This window comes from Serinus canaria, chromosome 1A (assembly GCF_022539315.1).
Source record: "Serinus canaria isolate serCan28SL12 chromosome 1A, serCan2020, whole genome shotgun sequence".
NCBI classification, from domain to species: Eukaryota; Metazoa; Chordata; class Aves; order Passeriformes; family Fringillidae; genus Serinus; species Serinus canaria.
In genome coordinates, this window is record NC_066314.1 from 67,692,666 (window position 1) to 67,716,085 (window position 23,420).

At 46.0% G+C, this 23,420-nt stretch overlaps 2 protein-coding genes across 2 annotated transcripts in view; one reads left to right on the top strand and one right to left on the bottom strand.

Annotated features, from left to right (window-relative positions):
- MICAL3 (microtubule associated monooxygenase, calponin and LIM domain containing 3) overlaps nucleotides 1-16,171 on the bottom strand; it is a 174,031-nt gene extending 157,860 nt beyond the window's left edge. Inside the window, exon 1 of the mRNA XM_050970182.1 lies at nucleotides 16,078-16,171. The gene's annotated coding sequence lies outside the window, so the exon portion shown is untranslated. The remainder of the gene's footprint in view (nucleotides 1-16,077) is intronic.
- A 1,809-nt stretch (nucleotides 16,172-17,980) lies between these two features.
- Nucleotides 17,981-23,175, top strand: PEX26 (peroxisomal biogenesis factor 26). The gene is made up of 5 exons (XM_009095141.4): nucleotides 17,981-18,260; nucleotides 18,628-18,768; nucleotides 19,090-19,406; nucleotides 20,165-20,311; nucleotides 20,709-23,175. Exons 1-5 carry the CDS (start codon nucleotides 18,088-18,090, stop codon nucleotides 20,810-20,812), a joined length of 882 nt encoding a protein of 293 aa, XP_009093389.2. The 5' UTR covers nucleotides 17,981-18,087; the 3' UTR covers nucleotides 20,813-23,175.
- The last annotated feature ends 245 nt before the right edge of the window (nucleotides 23,176-23,420 follow it).

Sequence of the window (23,420 nt, forward strand, 5' to 3'; positions counted from 1 at the left end):
TGAGCTATGTTTACTATGCTTGTTTTTAAAACAACAGCTTTCTACTCCTTTAAGGAAATGTACAGAGCAGCTCCCCTGTGGTGGTGTTGTGGAAATAAGATTGAAGATTTGAAAGTTTCCTTTAAACTCTTAACCACGGTTAGGTTCTCTTTAGCTCTGTTGTCCTGGTTGAGAAGCTTATTGTTTTATTAGAGCTACTGGAACTGTTCTTTGACAAGCTATAAAAAAGACTCTACCTATGTTCAATCCAAATTCATCACTGTTTAGAGAAGTACTAATAAAAAGGGAAAAGTAAATCAATGAAGTCACTTTATTGATCTTGAGAATGTGGAGCTACTATTAATAAAACATGTTGATGTTGTTTTATGGATAGGTCAAAGTCCTGGTAAGGGTGTGTTTGTCATTCTAATTTTTGTGCAGCTTCATCAACAAAGTATTTGCTATTGCAGTATTGTAGTTATTCATCTCCTGTTTTCCTCCCCCACAGCCAGAACATCTGCTAAATGTTTCTGAATCCCAGCTTGTTGGGCTAGGGCCCGTTGCTTTTCCATATTTATGAACTGTGTGGTACACTGGCACTCATTCAGCAGCCTGCTTCCCCAGGCTCATGCACAATGACATCAGCTGCTGTGGGTTTGTGTGCAGGAGATCCACATGTGCAGGGCTCACACAGGGGGCTGCAAAAATCCTCTGGCCTCCAGAAGCACTCAAACTCCACTGCTGCCCAGGAGCAGAGCTATCAACTAATGTTTGAGCCATGCAGGGACGAGGAAGAGGAGCTAGAAGTATTTATGGTGTCACCTGGAATTGTAATGAAGAGTAATGGGCTAAAATTGAATAAAAACAGTTCTATCTGACTCCTGAAATATTCAGAAATATCATCCAAATATTTTCCGGTTTGGTCAAAGAGGCAAACAAACAAAAGCTACTCTGCTTGTGTTAGTTGTAACAGGCAGGACAAAGCAGAAACAGGATGGTTCTGGGGATGGAGAAAAGAGCCCATAATTAATTTCTGACTTCTGTTTTTGCTCTGTAGTAGCCCAGGCTGTCATGCCAACACTCACACAGGCACAGCTTTATGCTATTTACACACTGAGGGGAGGGTGCTGTGCCATTCTTGTGCCCACACGTGACTCCCATCACACCAAGAGAAGCTGTGCTCACAAACTGCCCTTGTGTGCCTGGGCTGAGAGGACCTGTCCCTGTTCCCTTCCCAGCTGCTCTGCAAACTGCGCTTTCCCAAAGTCAAGGATGCAGGATTTTCAAACCTCAAGAGAAACAACGGACCCCCATCTCCTCTCGACTGTGAGAGCTCTGAGGATCATTTGTCTGCCCAAATGCATGCCAGCCACAGACCACAAGCACAATCACAGCCTAACAGTCTTAATGAGATTACAGCTAGAGATGCCCCAGTGCTGCTGTCTGATTAAGGAACAGAACAAGCACCAAATTCATCTGGAGAAAAAGAAATCTTGCCTTTCAACCTGCAGGTTGATCAGGATTTCAGATCTGTGGTGTACAACCTTTGATTTCTTTTCCCTTGCAAATCCTTACAATTGTTTTTGTTTGTTTGTTTGCACTGCATTACTTTCTTTACAAAGCAGTATATTCATTTCACAGATGACTAAGTTACATTAATATTTTTCAGGACATGGTTTGAAACTGATGATCACACTGCTCAGTAACATGACTACATTTATAGATGCCTATTGTTAGCCATGGTGGATTGATCTCACCCGTGGCTACTGTCTGTATGCTTGACTATGACACCCATGTGCTACAGGGGAACGTGGTGGATCTTTGCCAGGATAATTCCTTTTATCAGCAGTTTATCTGGAGCATCTGTTTGTCTCATCAAAATGAAACTGCTTGTAACTCTATCCTCCACAGGGCAAATGCTCTTTCTGCACCTGTTCAAGCATTTGATTTACTTACTGCTTCAATTCTTAATCTCAATGAAAACAAATAAGTCAGCTTGTACAACAAAGGCTGGAACCATGAATTAAATGGAAAAGCTGATATAGGAGCATATCAGCTGGCTAGCACAAACCTGGAATTAAGGTAGGATTGTGCAGTGCTCACTGCAAACTGCAGATCTCATCGAGCTTCCTGCAAGAAACCTGCTGCTAATGGCAAGGCTGCAGCCCCTGCAGGAATTCATGCCTAGGACAAAAAGACAGCAGCAGTGCATTCACGGATTTTGCAAGAAGCCTGGAGCTAGCACAAAAGAAAATTCCTCCCCTTAGACACAAGAAACCCCAGAATTTCCTAGCCAATGACAAACAATAAATAACAATTTGCAGCAGAAGGTAGGAGAGGCTGCCTGGGTGGGTACTCACAGAGCGAGGCTGCGGGAATGACCTTCTCCTCACATGAGTCAACTCCTCCCCGACAGGTGCTCGCAGCTCCCCGCCTCTGCAGGGGCAGAGACCCAGATGAGAGCCCCTGCCCCTCCCCTGCCCTGCCTCCACACGGCTTCTCTTTGCAGGGCTCCCAGCACCGATTTTCTCCTTCTCTATCCTTGCGAGGTAAAGCCAAAATTTAAAAGAAACGGGATCTCGGATGCGAACCTCCTTGTGTAAGGCTTTGCCAGAGCATCTCGCCGAGTCTCGAGGAGGCTGAGTGATGATGCCTCTGGCTGCCAAGTCGTCACGGTTGCCACAGTAACGGAGCAGTGGTCCCCTGTGGCTTGCTAAGGGAGCGGCAACGGGAGCATCGAATGGATGCACTGCCTCCTCCTTCGAGGATTCCTCTGACCTGAGTAATCCACCCATTTCTTAAAAAAGGCTGGTTTATACAGAAGGTATTTCCCTCACACCCCCCCTCCCACCTTGGTTACTCCACTCACAGATCTCTATAGCATCTTTCATCTTGTTTCTGTGGTGTAGGAAAGCTGGCATAACCCCGAGAGAGCTGCTGGCTTCCCCTTAGAAATGCCACGGCTTGTGAAAAAAGGAGAAAAGAAACCTTGTTCTGGTGAATATCTGAGCAGGAGCACACGCTCACCGGTGTTTGAAGAAGTGCTGGGACAGTGTGATATAATCTTGTCTCTGTGAGCAGGTGAATGAGCAGTTGAGAGAGCAGGAGGAGATTTCTCTGCCAAGTGTTTCTCTGCCAACAGAGCCGAGCACAAGTGTGTCTGTGAGGCCCTGTTACAGCTACGGGGAAGCTCAGGGCAGGCAGGATTCCTTTGTTCCTGTCCCCTCAACAGAAAAGTCTCCGTGCTGTCATTTCTGAGCCTTAATATCGCTCCTTTCTACTTATTTTTATTATAACATTGACAGTTAAACATTAGCAGTAATGTAGGCAGGACAGTCCACCACAGAGGAGATCTGCAGACTCTGGGCTGTAGTCAGAAAAGCAGCCAAGGCTGCAGAAGCAGGCGTTATTTTGCTGGACAATGAACAATTCAGCCTTGTTTTGGAAAGCAACTCCTTGGATAGTTAAAGAATACCACTTGTTTATGAGACAGACTATTTATCTCATCTTCTTTATAAAATGTTGCTAATGGTTCTTTGTTGCTTTCCTTATTATTCTCTCTTAAAGCCAAGTGCTTCTTTTAAGGTAATGGGTTTCCTCTCTAAGGGCACCAGTAACAAACACAGCTCTGTGTGCACGTAGGTGGTGTGGACAAAGACAAACACAGAAGTAAAACCCACACATTTGCTTTCTTAACTGACTCTCCTCTCCTCACTTTCAACCCAGGTTGTTTGGGCAATCTGTGACAGTGGTTCATCCCAGCTTGCTAGTTAGGGACAGGCCTCCAGGTACCAAAACCCAGATGTTGAAGATCCCATCACGACAAGGGGTTAAGTACCTTTTTGCTCCACTATAATCTGCAGCAGCAGAGATGGGACTAGTTAAGAACAGCAGTATCAGCCAGAAGGACTAGAAAGAATTGATCTAGATTATAAAAGCTGTGAGCAGGCAAAATAAATCTCATGTGTTAAAAGAAGTAAAAATTCTAATCTTTTTATTTACCTTTGCCTCTGCCTTCAGACTGAGTTTTCCAGCTTTCCTCCAACATACTGAGAGGATTAAAACTTAATTTGATTTAGAAAAAACCTTCCATTTCTCCTATGTTTACAGGATTCTTAAATGTGGGACTTGGAGAACATCACCAAACACTGTGATGGCCATGACAACACCACTGGGCTTGGCAGTGCAGAATATCTCTGTGAAGTAGGAAAGTGCATCTAGGCCCAGCCTAAGAGAGTCTGGAGCCTTCTGATTACAGATGCTGGATTTAATCACCCCACACACAGACACCCTCCCTGCATGGTGCCTTGTTCAAAATCAGTGATTAGTACAGCCTGACACAGGAGCACCCAGTTCCACACAGGTGTGAGGTTACTAAACATGTGAAGGCATCTTATAGAAATTCAAGTTATCATGGGCATTTTATGCCTGTTTCCTCAGTAACCTTAAATGAGAATGCAGCAAGATAGAAACTGAGCTTCACACTGGGTCTCACATAGGAAAGTGGTGCTTGGTACATATAATTAAATAAATCTGTTTTGCTGACACTCCCTCCCCCACCCTTTCCCTCAGCTATTTTTATGCTTGGCTTAGTGGAAAAGACTTGGTGCCTCTGGGTGTGAAGCATGAAGCCATTCAAAATGAAGCTGTCCCCTGAAGAAGACAATCCTGAGAAGAAATAATGCTGGGCTCTCAGGGAGTAGGAAAGCAGCAGAGGAATGTAGGGGAGAGGAGGTGGCTGGGCTTGGCCTGCAGCACTGAGAAGTCTTTTCCATTTGCAGCTTTCTCCTCCTGCAGTCAGAGCTATTTAATGGGATCACGAGGGCTGCTGAGGCATTACTCAGGGAAGAGGGGATAAAAATGACAGCAGCTAATAAGCACCCATTTCTCATCAGTGGCCTCATAAGGCTAATTGCACAAACAGAACGTTTCAGAGGCTAACGGGCTGGAAATGACATTCTGTCTGCTGGATCCAGACCAGCTCAGAGAGACTGCCTCCCTGTGCCTGGTCACTAACAAAGAGAGGGCTGTCCCCAAAAGTGTGTCCACAGGAGGACACAGACTTGAGAAACTGAGCTGGAATGCTAAAGACACAGCACAGTCATTCCTCCTGAGGATCAGGAGGCAACGGGAGCAGAAACATTGAATGGTCCTTAGTCCATAAATGTCCAGAGCACATTCCTGGTTCTGAAGTTCCCTCACAGAAAGGAAGGCTTTGTCTGGAGCTCACGACTGAGGACAGCAAGAAAGACTTAAAAAAACCTGCAAACAACCAATCCAAGCTTGGTGGAGCAGGGTGGAAGCACACCTTGAGCTGAGGCCTCGGTTCAGAGGAGGCATTCATGCTTCCCAGAGGAGAGGCTGGCTGATGGGAAGGGCAGGCACTGGACAGAGCTGTGTGTGGTCTCAGAGCAGCATAAAGGCAGGGAGTGTGTGTTTGTGTGTGTAGGAAGGGAGCTGTCGGTAGTGGGAGTGCAGCCCCTGCACGTGAATTATAGATGTCAAAGCTGAAAAAGTGCTTGGTGGCCTGTTCACTTCCCCTTCTTTTGTCTGCTGAAGATTTGAAAAGTTGAATCTTCCACTCATTGCACCAAAGGATCTAATGCAGTATATTTGCTCTAGTATCGTCAGCCACTAATTAGATAATTCTGACCAAAAAAAAATACTTGACAAGATTGGTTCTTTCAAACATCCAGGTTCATTTTGCTCTTAGTATCACTATTCAGGTTTATTTTAAACCCCCATTTAATTTTTTTTTCTCACTCTGATCTATAGTTAGGCTTGTTAGGAAGTGTCTGTGCTGTTTTTTCTATTTTTAAAATATGGGCCCACGTTTGATGAGTTTTTGCTTGAGGTTCTCTGGTGAACTGCTGGTAAAATTAACTCACAACCAGTTTTCAAGGCTATTGGAAAGCTATGACCACATTCAAATATAATCTCTTCTAAATGATTTGGATATGCTAGGCTTTTTTTCCCCCCAATATTTCCACACCTGATTTTCATGGAGATCCATGCTCCTGCTTGTTTATACTCCTACTAACTGCTGCTATGGTCATGCATGTTATTGATGGGTTTCTGGAAAGCTCAGCAATTCAGCAATTTTATTACTGCATTATAAATAATTCAATCAACTGTTCTTCCCCACATCTACATCTCATTTATTAATGGACTCACTTTCTAGGCAGTATTTTCTTCTCTCATCCCCATCCCAGATATATAAATATATATATATATTTAGACTTGGAGGAGGAATTTAATTAGTTTTGCCATCCTTGTGCCAAAACTTCCACTGACTTCAGTCAGAGATTTGCCTGAAGAATGCCTGATTGTATCCTGTAGGAGTTGGTCCTATTTCTGTACCCCAGAACAGGCTGAAGTGAGTGCACAGAGTGGGCACTGGAGTCCCATGGGGGTTGGAACCCAGGGTCATTGGAAGAGAAGCACCAAAGTGTGGGTTTGTGTGTACAAGAAAAAAAAGGTGAAGCACACAGAGGGGAGCCAGGCAAACTGATTGAGGATTCTGTTATACAAGAGCAGGGAAAAAGGAAGATTTTACATTATTAATTCATGTTAAACTTTGTTTGTTTGTTTGTTTGTTTGTTTGTTTGACTTGGTTTGGTTTAACTTTTCAAATAACAGAAGAGTGGATTTTCTCCTTCCCCCCTTTTCTGTCATCAGACAGCTGTGCAAATATTTTAGCATGTGATTGTGGAAGCACAGCACTGCAAACTTCTGCATCGTGCCAAGAGAAAAGTACAGGAAAACAAAAGGCAAAAGCCTGGGGTAGATCTGGCTGCCAGGATCTTCTGTCCCCAGGGGAACCAGAGAGAGGAAAAGGGAGAGAAAAAGGAGAACTGTGATAGCTTTCACTGCTGACAGTGACAGTGTCCCAGGTCAGAAGGAAACACAGACTGGAAGGAGGGTAGCAAAGGTATCAGAGCAATTAGCAGTCACAGAACCACGTATTTCTCTTTTTGTTGGCTTTATCTGCATCACCAACTGCTTGTATTGTACCTGCCCTAAGAGACTGAGTTCTCAGGTTGCAGATAAATTGAAAACCAACTTACATGGTGCAGTAAATCAGTCTTTTAATTTAGGAAATCAGACCTACATGCCTGGTTTGTGGTAATACTGGCCTGGCATAAAACAGGTCTTTTCCAGCAGCTTGAGGGGTTCATCAGCAAAGCAGTGATTCAGGCCAGATGATTGAAAACCCATCTCTTCACAAGTTCCCTCAGGAGTTTCTGCTACACAAGTGTGGGCAGTGGGTGATAACACAAACCTAAATATGATGAAGCCAGGAATCAAGCTGACTGATTCTCTGCCAAAGAATCCTATCTTGTTACTGTAGGGGAAAGAATTAATCCATTAAAAAATTAGCTATCACTTGCAACATTCTCAGAGGTTTGCCAGGCTCATTTCAGTGATTCCTCTACATCAAATGACAGCACATCTTCATCTTTCACTGCTCAAGTGAAAACAATAGGTCACTGTGTAATGGGAGTCCATCTCCCAGCCCATCCTGCTCATGAGAAGTCAAAGGATCACGACTCATTCCTGAAGCTGGTCATCATTCTGTGCCCTGAAATGCAGAGCTGGGGATACTTCTCTTTTTTTCCCCTTTCTTTTAGGACCATAAAACTGCCAAAGTTAAACAAACAAGAAACTCTTGGCTGTACTGCATGTAATCTCCCATCCCAGGGAATTAAACAGGTGGTTATTAAAACTGTAATAACACCCACACTGTGAGAACATTTAAACCCTAAAGGAAGAAATTCTTCCTCCATCAAAGAGAGCAAAATCATTTAATGGTTTCAGGAAGTCTTCATACTCCAGCTTCCTCTAACCACTTGCATTCCACTTCCATTTAATTACCTGAATGATTAATTAACATCTATCAGCTAATGCTTTGCACAGTGCTTCAAATAAGTAAAGCACTGTATAAATCCTCGATAGGAATTGTTAATTAGGCTGCTATTTATGCCACTGTTGTTCTGGGCTCTTCCATTGCTCTCCATATTCACCTTCATAGGCAGTGCTCAGTGCCACCTGTTAGTGGTCAGTGGCTGTTATTTGCAGCCCAAGTTATGGAGTCAGCACCACCATCCTCCTGGAATTGTTTCAAAAACATGTAGCTTTTCTGGCATTGTCACATGTACTTTTATGGGACCTGAGTCCCCAGCAAACACCTTGCACCCTGCTATCCACCTTAACAGCATTTTTACCTCACAGGCCCAGACTCCAGCCTCACAGCAGCTCTCCCCTGGCCAGGTATGCTCAGAGGTGAGGATGGAGGCTCCCTTCACTCAGTGTGACAGCACAAAACAAGGGTGGGTACAGCTCCTCCCTACAGGACACCAGCTTTCCAAACAAGCCCTGGCAATATCTGCAGCTCCATCCTTCCTTTAGGAAGCCTCAGCAGGGTTCTCCTGATGCCATGGGGGCTGAGCACAGATTCCAGCAGAGCTATGGCCAGTGTGACCTCCCAGGGCAGAGCAGGGGTTTGTCTGTAACAGAAATCCCACCCACCTCCACATGGCTCTCCTATGACTCTGGGCATTTACAGTTAGGTGTACAAGTGCTGAATTTGGGTGTCCCGAGTTGCAGCTGTCTTGGGAGACCAGAGACATGACTTTTAAAACCAGGATATGTCCCTGCAATTGAAAGCAGCTGTCTCTGCAGTTATGGTCTCTGCAGATCCTGTGAGATATGCACACAAAATACTGCATTCGTTTTGTTTTCCTTTAACTGTCAGCCATACAAATTCTGCTTTATAATTGAGCATCAAGTCAAGTTCTTTCCTTCTTACTCATAAGTAACATTCAACAAGCCAAAACAGGCCACAGGAATGCCAAAAATATAACCCTTTGGAACTCAGTAAACACTTTTGTTGATACTGCTGAAAACGGAGCAGAATCATTTTCTCTGAGTGCACTCAGAGGTAATGAGAGCCCATTGCTTTGAGTCACTGAACTCAACCTGAGTGCCAATGGGACAGGCTGAGTGGTGAATCTCATGATCCTTCCCTTAGATCTCAGTTTATTTTAACTCCTTCTAGAGTCTCTAAAGGAAGAGACTCTCATGCTCAAAAATACTGAAGTAGCAAAGGAGAAGAGCAGAAATAAAGTCCCTGGAATGTTCTTTTCTTCCTTGCCTAGATCAGTGCATAGGGCTTTCTAAGCAGAAAGGTCCATGGAGAGAAGGGAAAGAACTTCATAATCCCCTTTCCTTCTGCATCCTCACACTGTTTGCAGCTCTGGGTTTGTGGGGACCATGAAACTCTGCTTTCTTCTAATCTTTATTGTCTTGGTCCTTAATAACTCTGGAAGAAGATTGCTAACAGCCCAAGTTTTCCACAATAGTCCCACAGAGATGTCCAAGGGTTTGCCCAGCACAACTGCCTGTGACAGCCTCCAGTGCTGAGAAATGATGGAATTTGCACTAAGTCAGCACTGGAGGAGAAAAGAGAGAACAAAATGGAGGAAGAAAAAAGGGAGAGCAACAAATGGAGAGTGAAGAAAAGGAAGATACAGAAAACAAATCAGAACCACTCAACATGGGTTAACTCCTTCATGGCTGGCATCTCTAAATCCCAGGATTTAGAGCTACTTCAAACACCAGAAAGGCAGCAAGCTTGCTCTGAGATCTCCATGCACATACAGATATGGAGACATTATACTGGCAGTATGGAGAGCTCAAATGAAAAGAGTTAAATCTATGTGCTTATGTGTGTATGTGCATGTTCCATGGCATGGAGCACCAACAGCTCTGGGAGTAGAAAATCACAAGCTAGGCTTTACATTATACCAAAATAGCTTTGAAACCTTAAGATTTTGAGCTATAAATGAAAAATTTAAAAAAATGACCAAATTAAAAAAACCAACCCCAAACCCCCAAAACAAACAAACAAACCAACCCACAAAAACCAAACAAAAACAAAAAATGAAAACAACAGCAGCAACAACAAAACAAACAAAACCAACCAAACAAACCCCCAAGCCCTACAAACAAACAAACCCCAAACAAACAAAAAACCCCAAGCCAGGACAGTGAGCACTCTTTTGCTAAAATCCAAAAGTGACAGAAGGAGGTGAGGATGAGCAGAAGTGGTTGCTGAAGTTTGCCTGCCACCCCTTGGTGCCTGTGCTGGAGAATGCACACAAACCTGCTGGAGTGTCCTGCACCCTTTGGCAGCTTTGTGCCCAAACTGTCCTGACTGAAGGCTTTCACTGAGGGCTGTAAACAAAGGACAAATTTGGAACAAAGTGCCCCAAAAGGCTGATGAACTGCTGCCTGGGTGACGCACAGAGAATGCAAGGAGCAGCCTTGTGGAGAAGACTGGACAGAAGGAAGAAAGGGTCTATGAGGGGTTGATTTTTTTTTTCCTACTGAATCAAGATGGAAACAGTGTGTGGGTCTTGCTTCTCTTTGTGGCTCTGGGGAGAGCAGAGGAATTGGTTTCAGTGGCTCATTTCCCCAGGCTCCTGCTGTTTCATGGAGATCAATGTATCATTTAATAGGGAGAGGCATTTCAGCTCTCTGAGATTTTATCTGCTGATGGCTTCCATGATATTTATAGACATATCCATCAGCATAACAGCAGGAAGCAATTCTCCAGAGGTCAAATTGGGTGGATTTCCCCTATTTAAAGTGCATTATGGATGCAGCTTTCTGTATAGGATTAACCACTTAACTCACTGAATCCCGAACATCATCAGCTATTGTTCACAAAAACTGATGATCTCCACGGCTTAGTTGTGGGATGGTCGACTTGTTTTCAGCTTCAATTATCTTTTCAAATAATAAGGTCCTTTGTTAACCTCTGACTTGCTGAGCACTGTGTAGGCAGCCTATTAAGTACTTCACAGTCCTCTTTTAACCCTATGATTCAGGCAGCTCTAGAGATTTAGTCCCACGATTGTCCTATTTCTGCCCAGTCTGAATCTTTGATTGCCACAGCAACAGCAACATCAGAGAACCTGCTTTGATCGTGGCAGGCTTAGGAAAATAAACCACAGTGGCTTGGAAGATCGAGGCAGAACCTACTTGCTTATTATACAAAGTGTTTAAATGCTTTCAGCCTAACTTTTGGTAATGATTTACAGAGCATGCTTCCCTGCTAAGATTATTTAGAGAGTCAGCTCCTTTGGGGATTTAGGATGCAGTGATTCTATCTCCTAAAATTATTCTACTAACTTTCTAGTATTGAATTTCTCCTTGTGAGCACACCTTTTGGAATGAGACAGCCTTGCAAGGGGAGCTCAGAATAGACATGTTGTTCCAGCAGCTCAGAGTGCACTGGAAATGTGAACTGCTGTGAACTGCTGCTTGATCTGACACAGAAAGATGGATGTAGAGTCCTGACATGGACAAGTGCTCTTGAATACAAATTTGAGTTATTTAAGGTTTTGTTTCCAATCACCAGAGCTATCATCAGTCATGTCTGTCCATCCACTCTCCCTTTCAAATTCACCATGACCTCCTCATGGCCTTATTTCACTTAACCTTGCTGTGTTTACAGTGACCTCCATCCTCATGGCTTGGTTGTACTGAGTGCCGGGCTGACACACCAGCATGCAGCCCTCTCACTCACAAAGACTCTCCATGAGAAATGTAAGGGCAGCTGCTGTCTATCTCTGAGAACAAAAATTAAGTTCCCAATCCCTGGCAGAATTCACCCCATTTTCCATCCTTGAAGGTCTGGTCAGAGTTCATATATGAATTCCATTTCCATTTCTTTGCTCTTGAGGGATTTTATTTTGCTGGTGCACACAGCTGCAGTATAGTCTTGTTCCTTTGCTTTACCCTCATCCATTTCTTTTCATTCAGATATATTGGAACACTCCACAAATACAACTGAAATTACAGATCAAATAAGCCTTCTGTCAGGTAGGAAAGACAATGACATTATCCTCTCTGTTCCCCTGGCTACAGCTGCTGAAGGATGGTGGCAGTGGGAGAACTACAGCCTAAAGGTCACTTTGATAAGCTAAAAATATTATAAATACAATTTGTTCTATCTACAGCATAGTTCCAAAACATATTAATTACAGCTTAGTAGCTTTTGTGCCATGTTTCAAGCAAGTTCTTTCAGGCTGTCTACACTGAGTCATTCTTTGGAAAGCAACTTTTTGGATCTAACATTAAATGAGAAAGTATTTCAGATTTGGTAATACAGACTGGGTTTTCAGCTTCCTCCTTGAACAGGCATCTGGAACAAAAATGTGTCTAGAAAATTTTGGCTTGCCTTTTGAGTCTGCCTGGGCTCAGGCTGCTCCCAAAGCTGAAAACCTCACTGAGAGACAAGGCCTGGAATCCTCTCAGGCTGCCCTTCCCCCAGTGCCAAGAAGTAACCACGTATGTCTAAGGCAACATAAACTAATTAGACATCTAATCCTACCTTTGTCTGCACCTGGCACTGCCAAGAAAGACGAGAAGGAGCAGCAAGAACGGGAGGTACAGAGGGCAAGAGAACACTGGCTCAGCAGGGAAACAGGGCCAATACACTGCTTGAGACATTAATCCTACACACAGAGTAAGCACACCTCTCCAACAGGTAAGACCCTGAAATAGCACACAGATCTTCCAGAGGATGGGAGAAATCTTCCCAGGAGAAAGGTGCTGCACGCTCATTGACTACATTAAAAAGGAAACCTCACATGCCGTTCATAAAAAAGCAATTACCAGCTAATTACTGTATCGAGTTCAGGAGCACAAACAGCAAACAGGGGAGTTCTGCCCAGCACAGCCAGAGGGGCACGCAGGGGGTGCTCTGGGTGAAACACGAGACACAAAGGTTGCACCAGCATCATTCCCTTCCCTGGGGATTTCTCCCGAGGCTCAATGCTGCTACCACGGCAGCATTGCTGACTTTCCCAAAGCAACCTCACATCACAGCTTTTGTGAGCACCACGAGACCTGGCCAGGCAAGAGCCAGGACCAGAAGACTGAGATGGAAAAGAGTTTGTTAACTTCTGCAGTGTATTCTGAAATGTCCAATTCGAGAAGCAGGAGATGCATTGCCTGCTTGTAGAGATAATTAACACAGATCACAGTAAATGTGCATTCAGAATGAGGGACAGATGAGTGACAGACACTGTGAGAAGAAATACTGACATGTCAAGAAGTTAGGTCAAAAATGAGAAGAACCATTTTCTCAAACACCTTGTTTGCCTTGTGGTACAAATAGTTCCAGGATTCACACTGCCAAGCCTTTCTCCCAGCCATGAGAGCACAAGGCTTGCTTTTGAAAAAAGAGGAAAGGTGGAGACTAATGGATGAGAGTTGATTTTGGCAAGCTGGGCCTTGAGAAGTGGTATTAACTGTTAGAGGGGTTGTGACTCTAAGGTGATGAGCAAAGAGATGCTGTGCTAGGCAAACAGGGTGTAATTGACCCACAGTGATGACAGGCTTCAGTATTTTCAGTTTTTTCTCACAGATAATTACTAGCTGAAGAAAAGAAGATGCCTTAGGCCTCTAACCAAATTGGTCACCTTACAGCTATGAAATGCCCCACCCAGCACTAATTATGACTATTATAACCGTAACAATTAAATTGAAGTAACTGCTGCTATTCTTTGACAGCGGCCTTGCCAAGGCGAGTATTTTGTTTGATTACGTAGCAAAGAAAGGGACTTAACTTAAAACTGCCCTTTGTTTCTGAAACCTTTTGTTATTATGTGAGTAAAACTCAAGTTTTGACAAGTTGTGAACACAACCCTGTGTTCCCAGTTTCCCAATTTCCAGTGTTTACAACTCACATGGTGTTTGGGCATCTGTGATGAAGGTTGAAACAGAGATTGGCTCTTCTGTTTATGTGATACCCCCAGCTGGACTGTGGCTGTGGCTGCCCCAGTTGTCTTTTCTGCCTTGTACCATCCTCACCTGCTGTTGACATAGGTTTGGATATAGCCAAAAATCAGACACCAGTGCACTTAAATATTGACTAGGAACATCAGCAGGTGGGCCCAAAATCAGGTGAGTCTCCTCTAAACAGTTCTAATTTTGAAACAAAACCCAGGTTTGATGCTGTGCCACAGTGCTGGGTGAGATAAGAAAGCATCACCACGGGCCATCTGTTCCAAGCCCAGCGTTCGCCTTCCCCCAGCCCTGGGCTCTGCAGACTGCCTGCCAGCAGCCAGGGAAGCCCTGAATCTGGGCTAATTGAGGGGATCTGCAGCCAGCCAGCTTCATATTTAATGGGGATTTACTGCTGATGGAAATTACAAGCGAATTACAGATTCCAGCAGGTCATGGTCTCGCCAGAGTCAAACAAAAGCACGTGGTGATAAGAACAGAGTGCTGCACACTGAGGTCTCCATGGACCTCATTGCCTTGTTAAAGCATTGCTGATAAGCTATGGGGTACCACAGAGCTCCACATTTTTCCTAGAGACTATGCTTTCCTCAGTTGTGTTTATAATGCCATTTATAATTTCCAGCTCTCCTGTTTGTTTTTATAGGCGTGTAGGAGGGTTTCTTTCTCCTCAAATCAAATCATAGGGCCTCACCATTTCTAGCTCAAAGTCTCCCTAATGCTGCTAATCTCCTATTAACAGCCTACTGACACAGAAGAGACAACAGAAAAAGACTGATGGCCAGCCCTCTGGCCCTGTGACCGTGTGCTGGTCAGATCTGGATTAATAGCTGAGGCGATTTACCTCAGGAGGCCTTGCCACAGGTGCCTGTAACTCTAAACTCTCCCCAAACTGCCTGGCAGGAGAGGGAGGAGGGGAACCAGTAAATCCACAGATGATGCACGCACAAACAAGGCCCTGCTGAAAATCATTTTTCTTCTCCTATACAAAATCAGGGTGACTGCAGGAAAAAAAAACTCCTTGACTTCATACAAAAGGCAATGAGCTGGGCATGGACATTGCACCCAGGACACAAAATCCACTGTGGTACTCCTTCATACCTCCTGCCACTGACAGCAAGTTCATTTAGCTTTTCTGGTCGCTAGAAATTGTTATCCAGGAGCACAGGCAAACACCCTGCTTCCCTCCAGTGCTTGGGTAGCAGGATAGATTGCCCTGCTGTGTAGCTGGGACCCTTTCAGCTTAAAGGCAATTTAAGCTGCTCCCATTCAAGGAAAGATGGAAAAACAGCATCATTCCTATTTGGCAACAAGTATCCATGTGACAGTTCGGTTCAGCAGCCCGAGCAGCCTCAGGCTCCCCTCCCGGGCTGGACTGCACCTCCTCCATTCGCCGTGCCGGCTGTGCTGCTCCATGACCCTACATAGCAGGAGGAGGGTGCTGGGAGGATGGGTGCAGCTGACCAGCTGCACTTGACGTCAGCCAGCAGCAGAGTGTCCACACACAGAGCATCTGAGCTGCAGCAGGAGTCTGCCTGACTGCCAGCCAGAGAAACACAGGCAGGAGCTGCTGCTGCTGCTGCCCGGGTCCGGGTCAGCCGCCGAGGATTCACACGTGCCCGACTGTGGAGATCAAGCAGCTCTCATCTCCACCAAGATGATTGTATTTCAGAATGATTTCATTTTGCTTGTTAACAAATTGCCGGTAAAATAGGTAATTGTTCCTGGCCTGAGTTAAACAATCCTGTTACTGAGTGTTATTTGCAGGTCAGGGAGCTGCGAGAGGTTTGGCCTTTAAGGCACCACACTGTCCCCTCTAGGAAGAGGGGTGAAGTACAAAAACATTCCACCATGCCTTACAGAGAAATTAACCTGTAAGCATTGGTATTACAAGGCTGCTTGTGCACCTCGGCTTCTTACACAGCCACACACTGCAGCTCATACGGAGCTGCCGTTCAAAGCAACTTCTCCCTCTCCCTGACCCTCTTCCCAGGTTTAACACAACTGCATCAATGTTGCAGCTCTCTGTCTTTCCATAGATCTTCGTTCATCAGGTGCATCTGCAGGGAAACAGGATCGGACTCGCTCTGCAGCACAGCTGCTCCTGCTGCTCGCTCCCCACGTGAAACAACAGCCCCGTTCCAAAAGCTGCCTCCGTGCCCACAACACCTACTGCAAACACCACCAGAGCAATGCTGGGCTGCCCTCCTAAGGGACACAACACTGCTGGCTGCTCCCCACGAAAGAATCCCTCATCAGCATCTTTGCGTGACACAAACTTACCTTGTTTTTGTGCTGTCTCACTCCTTTTCTGAGTCTCAGTGAGGAGCATCCAGCCAGTGTGAGTCTTTTTCAAACGTGATTCCTTATCCATATTTGGGAATTTGTGCTGGGCACTAGCTGGTACGAGGCACGTTCTTCCCACAGTGCACTTTGGGACTTGTAGTTCCCAAAAAGGAATGTTGTTTTCCAAATTGCAAGCGCCGAGCAACAGAAACAGAAATCTGAAACGCCTCTACCTCTGCCTTTGCTTGCTGCTGGGCCCTTCCTTTCACATGTGTCTGTGCAGTGGTTTCACCTTAGCCAGCCCAAATCTTCCAGGAACCTCTTCCACAGTTAGGGGCAGGGTGCCAACCCCTTGGATGCACCACTGTGTGAAAGCTGCTCCTGCAGAGTGCTGCAGCCCAGAGGGGCAGGTACGTGGTCCCGCCTCCTGGAAACAGCTGCCTAGAAAAAGAGAGCTCTGATCGAGTTTTTAATCGCATTCGCCACACTGAAATTGTATAGAAAATCCCCTTTGAAAGATGTGTTTCACTCTTTAGCATGTTTTGTATTAGCCCATTTGATGTTTAATTACATAATCATAGTAGGGGGACAGATAAGTGTGTCAGTTGTTTAAAAAGGTTACAGGATAAATCAATGCTGTCTCTCCTGTAGAGATCCATTTTTGAAGAGCGTTTGCCCTGACTGCGGTAATTACCTAGTAACCAAGACACCCTGTTGTTTTTAAATAACAACCAAAGGAGAATGCGAACCGCTGCCTGCCGGGTGCTGCTGGAGACGCTGTTATTACACCCGAACTCCGTTAACAGCGTAATGTGCTTCGAACAGCGGGCACGGGGAGCCGGAGGAGAGGTGCCCGGAGGAAGGGGCGGCCGGGAGCGGAGAGCATCCATCACCCGCCCGGGCGGTGCTGCGGAGCGGCGGGGAGCGCTCTCCCGTTAGCTTCGCTCCTGGCCGGGGCGAGGAGAGCTGAGACACTCTCGGGGCTGGGACACTCTCTGGGGGCTCGGACACTGTCGGGGCTGGGACATCTCGGGGCTCGGACACTCTCGGGACTGGGACACGCTCGGGGCTGGGACACTCTCTGGGCTCGGACACTCTCGGGGCTGGGACACTCTCGGGGCTGGGATACTCTCGGGGCTCGGACACTGTCGGGGCTGGGCTGACGCCCGGCGGCCGCGGGGAGAACAGCCGAGGCTGTCGGTTCCCTCGGCCCCTTTCCCTCGGCAGCCTCACGAGGGAGGAGATGAAGGGAGGCGTTGTGGCAGGGACGGGCTCCGATCTCGGTCCCGGAGCTGCGGCCGCAGCCGCTCGGAGCGCACCCCGAGTGCCCGCTTGCCGCCGCTGATCCCCGCAGAGTGACAGCAGGGGAAGGGACCACAGTGGGTCATCCTGTCCCACCTCCCTGCTCAATCAGCGTCACTGCAGAGCACACGGCACGGGAATGTATCCTGGCGATTCTGGAATATCTCCATAAAGGGAGACTGCACACCTTCTCTGGGCAATCTGTTCCAGTGCACGGTCACCTCACGGTAAAGAAATTCTTCCCCCTATCCAGGTGGAACTTGTTGTGCATCAGTTTCTGCCCATTGCCTCTTGTCCTATTACTCGGTACCACAGAGCAGAGCCTGCTTATATCTTCTTAGCACCGCCCTTTAGGTATTTATACACATTAAAGAGGTACCCTCTCAGTCCTCTCTTCCCAAGGCTGCACAGACCCAGCTTCCTCAGCCTCTCCTGGTAAGAGACGCTCCAGCCCTCCAGCCATCCCCATTGCCCCCTGCCCGCCCCTGCAGCCGTCCATGCCCTCCTGCAGCCGTGACTACACGTCCCGGCGGCCCGCGGGGCCGACGATGCTGGCCGAGGCGGCCCTTCCGCTGCCGGGCGCCTCCATCCCGGCTTTCCGGTGCCTGCCCGAGCGCAGCGGAGCCGGGCCCGGCGGGGGCGGTGGCGGCGCTGGAGCCGGAGGCTGAGCCGGGGCCCTGCGGGGCCGGGGAGAGCCCTCCCGCCATGAGGGCCGAGCTGCCCCCCTGGGCCCCGGGGCCGGCGCAGGCGGCCGCGCTGCTGGAGGAGGCTGCGGATCTGCTGGTGCTGCACCGCGACTTCGCCGCCGCCGTGGAGCGCTGCGAGGCGGGCTGCTACAGCCTGGGCCCTGGCACCGGTCCCGGCCCCGGCCACGAGAGGTACCGGCGTGTGGAGGGGACGGGGTGGCGCTGGGACGCTGCTCGGTGCCGCATCAGCGCCGGGCTGGCTCCAACTTCAGGCCATGCCTGCACTGCTTCGGGAATTCTTTTAGCCCTGTCGATGTTAAAATGTTTCATCTGTGCGTTTTTGAGGGAAGTGCGGTGTGCCCAGGAGCCTTCCCTTCGTTCTTTCAGAGATGCAGTCACAGTGCACATCCTCGGAGGTCAAATTGGCCTTTTAAAGGGGCCAGGTAGAGGGGAAGCAGAGCACTGTGTGGTACCTGGGCTGCACTGAAGCTCGCTGGAGGGGATGCAAGGGGAAATGTGGCTGTAAGAAGCACTTATCTGGGTGTCTGTTCCTTACCAGTTTTGCAGAAGTGAAATGCTCCCTTTGTGTTGTGGGGATTCAGGCGCTGGCCGAGATGAACCGGTGGAGAGAAGTTCTGTCTTGGGTCCTACAGTACTACCATGTCCCTGAACATCTGCCTCCAAAAGTTCTGGAGCTGTGGTGAGTTTCTGTCTGTTGCTGTCAGATATACAGCATATATCATGTGAGGTCTTGTGTTAGGTTTAACTGCAGGCCAGGCTTAGGTATTGCGTGATATTTTCACTTTGTGTGCTGTGAGTGAGATTTGGGACAGGCCTGTTCTGTGTGTGCTGGGGCAAGATTGCATGCATGGTGATCAAATCCAAAAGGGATGATGTGAAAGAGTAACCCTGATTGACCCTGATTGATACACCATGAGAGCTGCTTGTGGGTAATAGCTGTCAGTGATGTCATCTTCCACAGAGACTCAGGGTTTTCTCATACTTCTCCCTTGCATCTCAGTATCCTGCTGTACAGCAAAGTGAGAGAGCCGCAGGTGATGCTGGAGGTCGGCAGCAGCTGGCTGGGAGCCCAGGCCAACCAGAGGCTGCCCGAGTTCGGCTCGCTGCTGGAGCTGTACCTGGCGCAGGTGCTGCTGCCGCTGGGGCGCTTCGAGGGCGCGGAGGAGCTGGTGCGGGGCTGTGCCGCGTTTGACAGCGAGCGGCAGCTGCAGTTCCTCGGCACCATCGGCGAGAGCCGCTGTCGCTGGGCTCGGCGGGAGGAGGAGACACGCTCGGCTGCTGAGGAGCAGCAAGACCCAGCCACAGAAACTCTTCTGGGTGGGCTTTCCCTCTCTTGTTTGTGCTCCTTTCTTACAGTTTCATTTCAAGCTGGTCTCTTACTGGTGAAGGGTAACAAGTATTAACTACGTATTAAAAATATTGCCATGATAAACAGGCCATGAGGGAGTCCCGTTGTGTATCACAGCAGGAAATAAAAAGACTTACTGATACCTTTGCTGAGGTATAATATAAGGCATATGAGATATAAATATGCAAAGCATATACCTCATAATATATGAGGTATAAATATGCAAAGCATATTAGTCTCTGCCAACTAATGACAATTAATGCCCAGGATCAAAAGCACGGTGGAGGTTTTGTTGTTTTCTTTTTTTTTTTTTTTTTTAAGTAAAAAAGACTAAGACTACCTGGCAATCCTTTAAGGGCTTTTTGTTGGCTCTTTGTACAGTTTGCTTCATTTCCATTTACAGTTGAGTCCAAGTAGAACAATGCTTGTCTAGCATTTAAAGTATTGCTTCTTCTCCAGAGCTGTAAATCATTGAATGTTTTCTCCCAGGACAGAAGCTGGCACTACTGTGGTATGAGATCATATTGTAGTAAAGTAGGTGCCTAAAAAGAAGTATAATGAAGTGTGTTCCAAAATTGTACTGTTTGTTCGTTGTATAAAAAACCAAACCCAACCCAACTCTCATGCAATCTGACTTCCAGTATCTCAGTTTCTTATTGGCTATATCTGTGTGATTCCTTTTTAAACTTTACTTTGTCCTAACAGCTTTTCTGTTCTTGTTTTCCAGGAATGCTGTCCCAAAAGCTCCTGACCATGCTGACATTGCTACGTAGAACACTGAGGTCCATGTCAAACCACTTCTATTTACTTCCTTACAAGAAGATGCTCTTGGCTACTTTTTTGCTGTATCTGGTGGTGGTGAGGTTAGACCCAGGTATGGGATTAAGATTTCCAATTTTTAAAATTTCATTGTGGTTATGGGGAAGAAATGAATTATTTTTAATAAATCTGGTGTAAATATCTCAGGGAGACAAAAAATCTGGATGACTAGGAACTTAACGTGTTTGATGTTTCCAGTTGAAGTGGATGTAGAAAGATGAAGCTCCACAAATGCCAGTTTTCTGCAAACTCTTTCCAGCAGCCAAGGTACAGACTGTGAGAGGCAGGCAGGGCTGTCTTAGACTCAGCCTTTTCCTCATCAAAGAAAGGAAGAGAAGTTGGTTTTTATTAATTCTATCTGGGGGTAGTTCTTTCTTAATATGTTTAGTGTATCTTAGTTTTACCTAGCTAGTTTTACCAAGTTATTTTTACCTTTTTGCTCTGCTTTGCAGCTTCTCCCACGTCACTGCCATTCATTTACAAACTGGTCCAGCTCTTCCGACAGGCTTGGGCAGCTGTGCTTTCTCCAGTCCACAGGCCTCCAATTCGAGACTAAGTGTCTTCCTCCACTCAAAGTGTCACCTTGTCTTGGGCATGTTACCAGGCTCTCCAGGGGCTGTTCAAATCTGACTCCTGGAGTTTCTTCAGACAGGGAATGGTGGTGTATGAATTTCGAAGCCACAGCAAGTATTCCTGACATTTTGCTTGGTCCTGTCCAACACTAGGGTACAGCCATTCCTTCCATATCTACAGCTGAATAAGAATCCTAAGAATCCTCCTTTTCAAACTTTGCTTTGGATGTGTCTCTTGAGTGAGGGTTGTGTAGCCAGTTATGAACTATGGAAGAAGTTCTCATCCTTGGAAATGCTGGGCAGTTCTCTGAACAAGTGACGTTCCTGGAGGACCAGTGATGAGGGGAATATTCTGTTTTCCCTGAAGACATCTGAAAAGCCCAGTTCCTGCAGCATGGAATTTAGGACAAGCACATGGAAGAAAAACACTGGAGAAATTAAAGCCTATTGCATTTTGAAAGCCATGGTTTCTCTTGTGACTGATGCCTCTTTGGACAGGCACTCTGGATTTTAATCCTATTTAAGCCAGAAAGATGAGGGGGTGGGCCACAAAGACTGTTGTGTTGTATCTACTCTTCTTAAATGCAAATTACAGCACTCAGTGTTTACCTGATGCATAGTCAGTCCTAGAAGCACTTGATGGTGGTGGTGGTAAGGAAATAGACTTATTTTTTTAATTATATCCTGTGTTATTGTCTAGTTGAACAACTAAAGTTGTTGCTTTGTTTTGCTCTTTCCCTCCCTCTTGCTTTGTTTATGTGGATGTCACAAAGTCTCTCTGTCTATCTAGAATTGGTCCCTAAGTCCCCAGTACCCAAAGTCCGGGGTTAGATGGGAGTCATGTAGCAATGCTCTGTCATTCAGAACAAAAGGGTTTTTTTAATAGAAAGAGATACTTCTCTGACATCACAAAACTTTCCCCAGATCAGCAGCAAGAGAATTGTACACCTGCAGGTCGGTCACCAGACCACCTCCATTTCTGACCTCTTGGGGCAGAAACTGGAGGTTTGGGGTGATATATTAATTTCTCCCCATCCATTCATCCATCTGTCATCAATTGACAAAAGGTAAATTCCAAGGAGGGAGCACTGATCTAACAAAATACTGCTTTTAAACTGTTGTGTGCTGGAGGGGACAAGTTAAAGGTGGGAAGCCAGGGACAAATTTGCTTCTGTCATCCAAGCACCTGTGCCAAAAGGGTGTAAACTCACTGATGTCAGCCCAAACTACAAAATGTTGTCAGAGCAGCCTTTTTGGTGGGAGCACACCAAAGCCATGAGAAGCAGTCAGTGCAGATCCCAGTGTGGTGCCTTGCAGCAGTAGTGCCCTTTGTCTCTAGCAATAACCATACTCCAGGGTGGTGGCTGTTGCTGTTTTCCTCACACAGGGAATGTTGGCACCCTCAGACTGTGTGTGATCTGTTGCTTTGCTCCCTGCTGAGGCACTTTGCAAGTCTCATTTCACTTTGCACAGTCTCATCCTCACTACTAAAAACAGTTGTCTGTTTGATCTTAAATTATCCCAAAAAGAGCTACACCCCAGCATTATTGTCAGACAAACTCAGGTTATTTGTGAGTGTAATAATGATCTTGCCTAGTTGTCTCAAGAGATTTTAAAGCCCAAACCAATCCCATGCCTCCCCAAAGTTTTGTCTCTGCCAGGACTCTACACCAGGTGAAGTAGCTCAAACCACAACAGGAGCCTATAGCTTTTCCATATAAAAAAGTAATTTCTTACATACTCTGCACACCCAGGGAAGAGCAGCCTTTGATATTGCTCAATGGTTTCTGTAATCCAGCTGTAAGTGTAGTTACAACACTGAAACCAACACTTGATGTGAAATCAGAATGAAACAGAAGCTCTGTCTGGAGTTGAGCTCTTCCAAGAAATGACCAGGATGAGTCTTCTGCCCCCCTGCTTTGCAAGGCCTCAGGTTAAGTCCTTTTTAAGCCAGTTAATGAAATGGCAAACTTCACTCTGAAGTCAGACCAAATTCTTATCAGAGTGACTGTTAGGTAATGAACAATTTTTGCTGTAGTCTTCTGGCATCATTTTTAGTTGGATGGCAGAGATCCTGTTTTGGACCAGTGGTTTCAGCAGACCATACATAGTTTTTAGAATGTTGTTAAGTGTCCTTTACCAGGACTTCTAACATTCAACTTTATTTTAAGTGTAGGTTGGTAACCTTGACTTTATTGGAGTACTACTCATTTAGAATTTATATTGTTTTTAATTCATCATGAGAGAGTAAGAAGGCAGAAATAAGCTATCAGGGTTTTTTTGCAATTAATACTAAAACTGCAGTATCTAATTTTTATAATAAAGTGACTACTGATTTACCTCTGTAGAGTTGTTTTGTTTGTGCTATTTAAAAAAAAAGTGTTTATTGCATTGATACACTACAAAGTATATCAGAGTTTCAATAATTATTTCACATTGTTTCATAGTTTCAGCATGTTTGAATTAAGTAGAGAATGACTTCAGTGTGAATCTGATGAGATCTAATGCATTGATCATGTTGGTAGAGTGTAAGTCTGCATTTTGGCATGGCCAAGACCAATACTACCAAGAATAAAGTACCTGGTATTCATC

What these genes read in the sequence shown, in the direction of transcription:
- PEX26 (XM_009095141.4), top strand. Translation starts at nt 18,088, where the DNA reads ATGAGGGCCGAGCTGCCCCCCTGGGCCCCGGGGCCGGCGCAGGCGGCC. An exon ending in CCCGGCCCCGGCCACGAGAG is followed by an intron (nt 18,261 to 18,627) that starts GTACCGGCGTGT and finishes GTTCCTTACCAG; the next exon opens with TTTTGCAGAAGTGAAATGCT. An exon ending in CCAAAAGTTCTGGAGCTGTG is followed by an intron (nt 18,769 to 19,089) that starts GTGAGTTTCTGT and finishes CTTGCATCTCAG; the next exon opens with TATCCTGCTGTACAGCAAAG.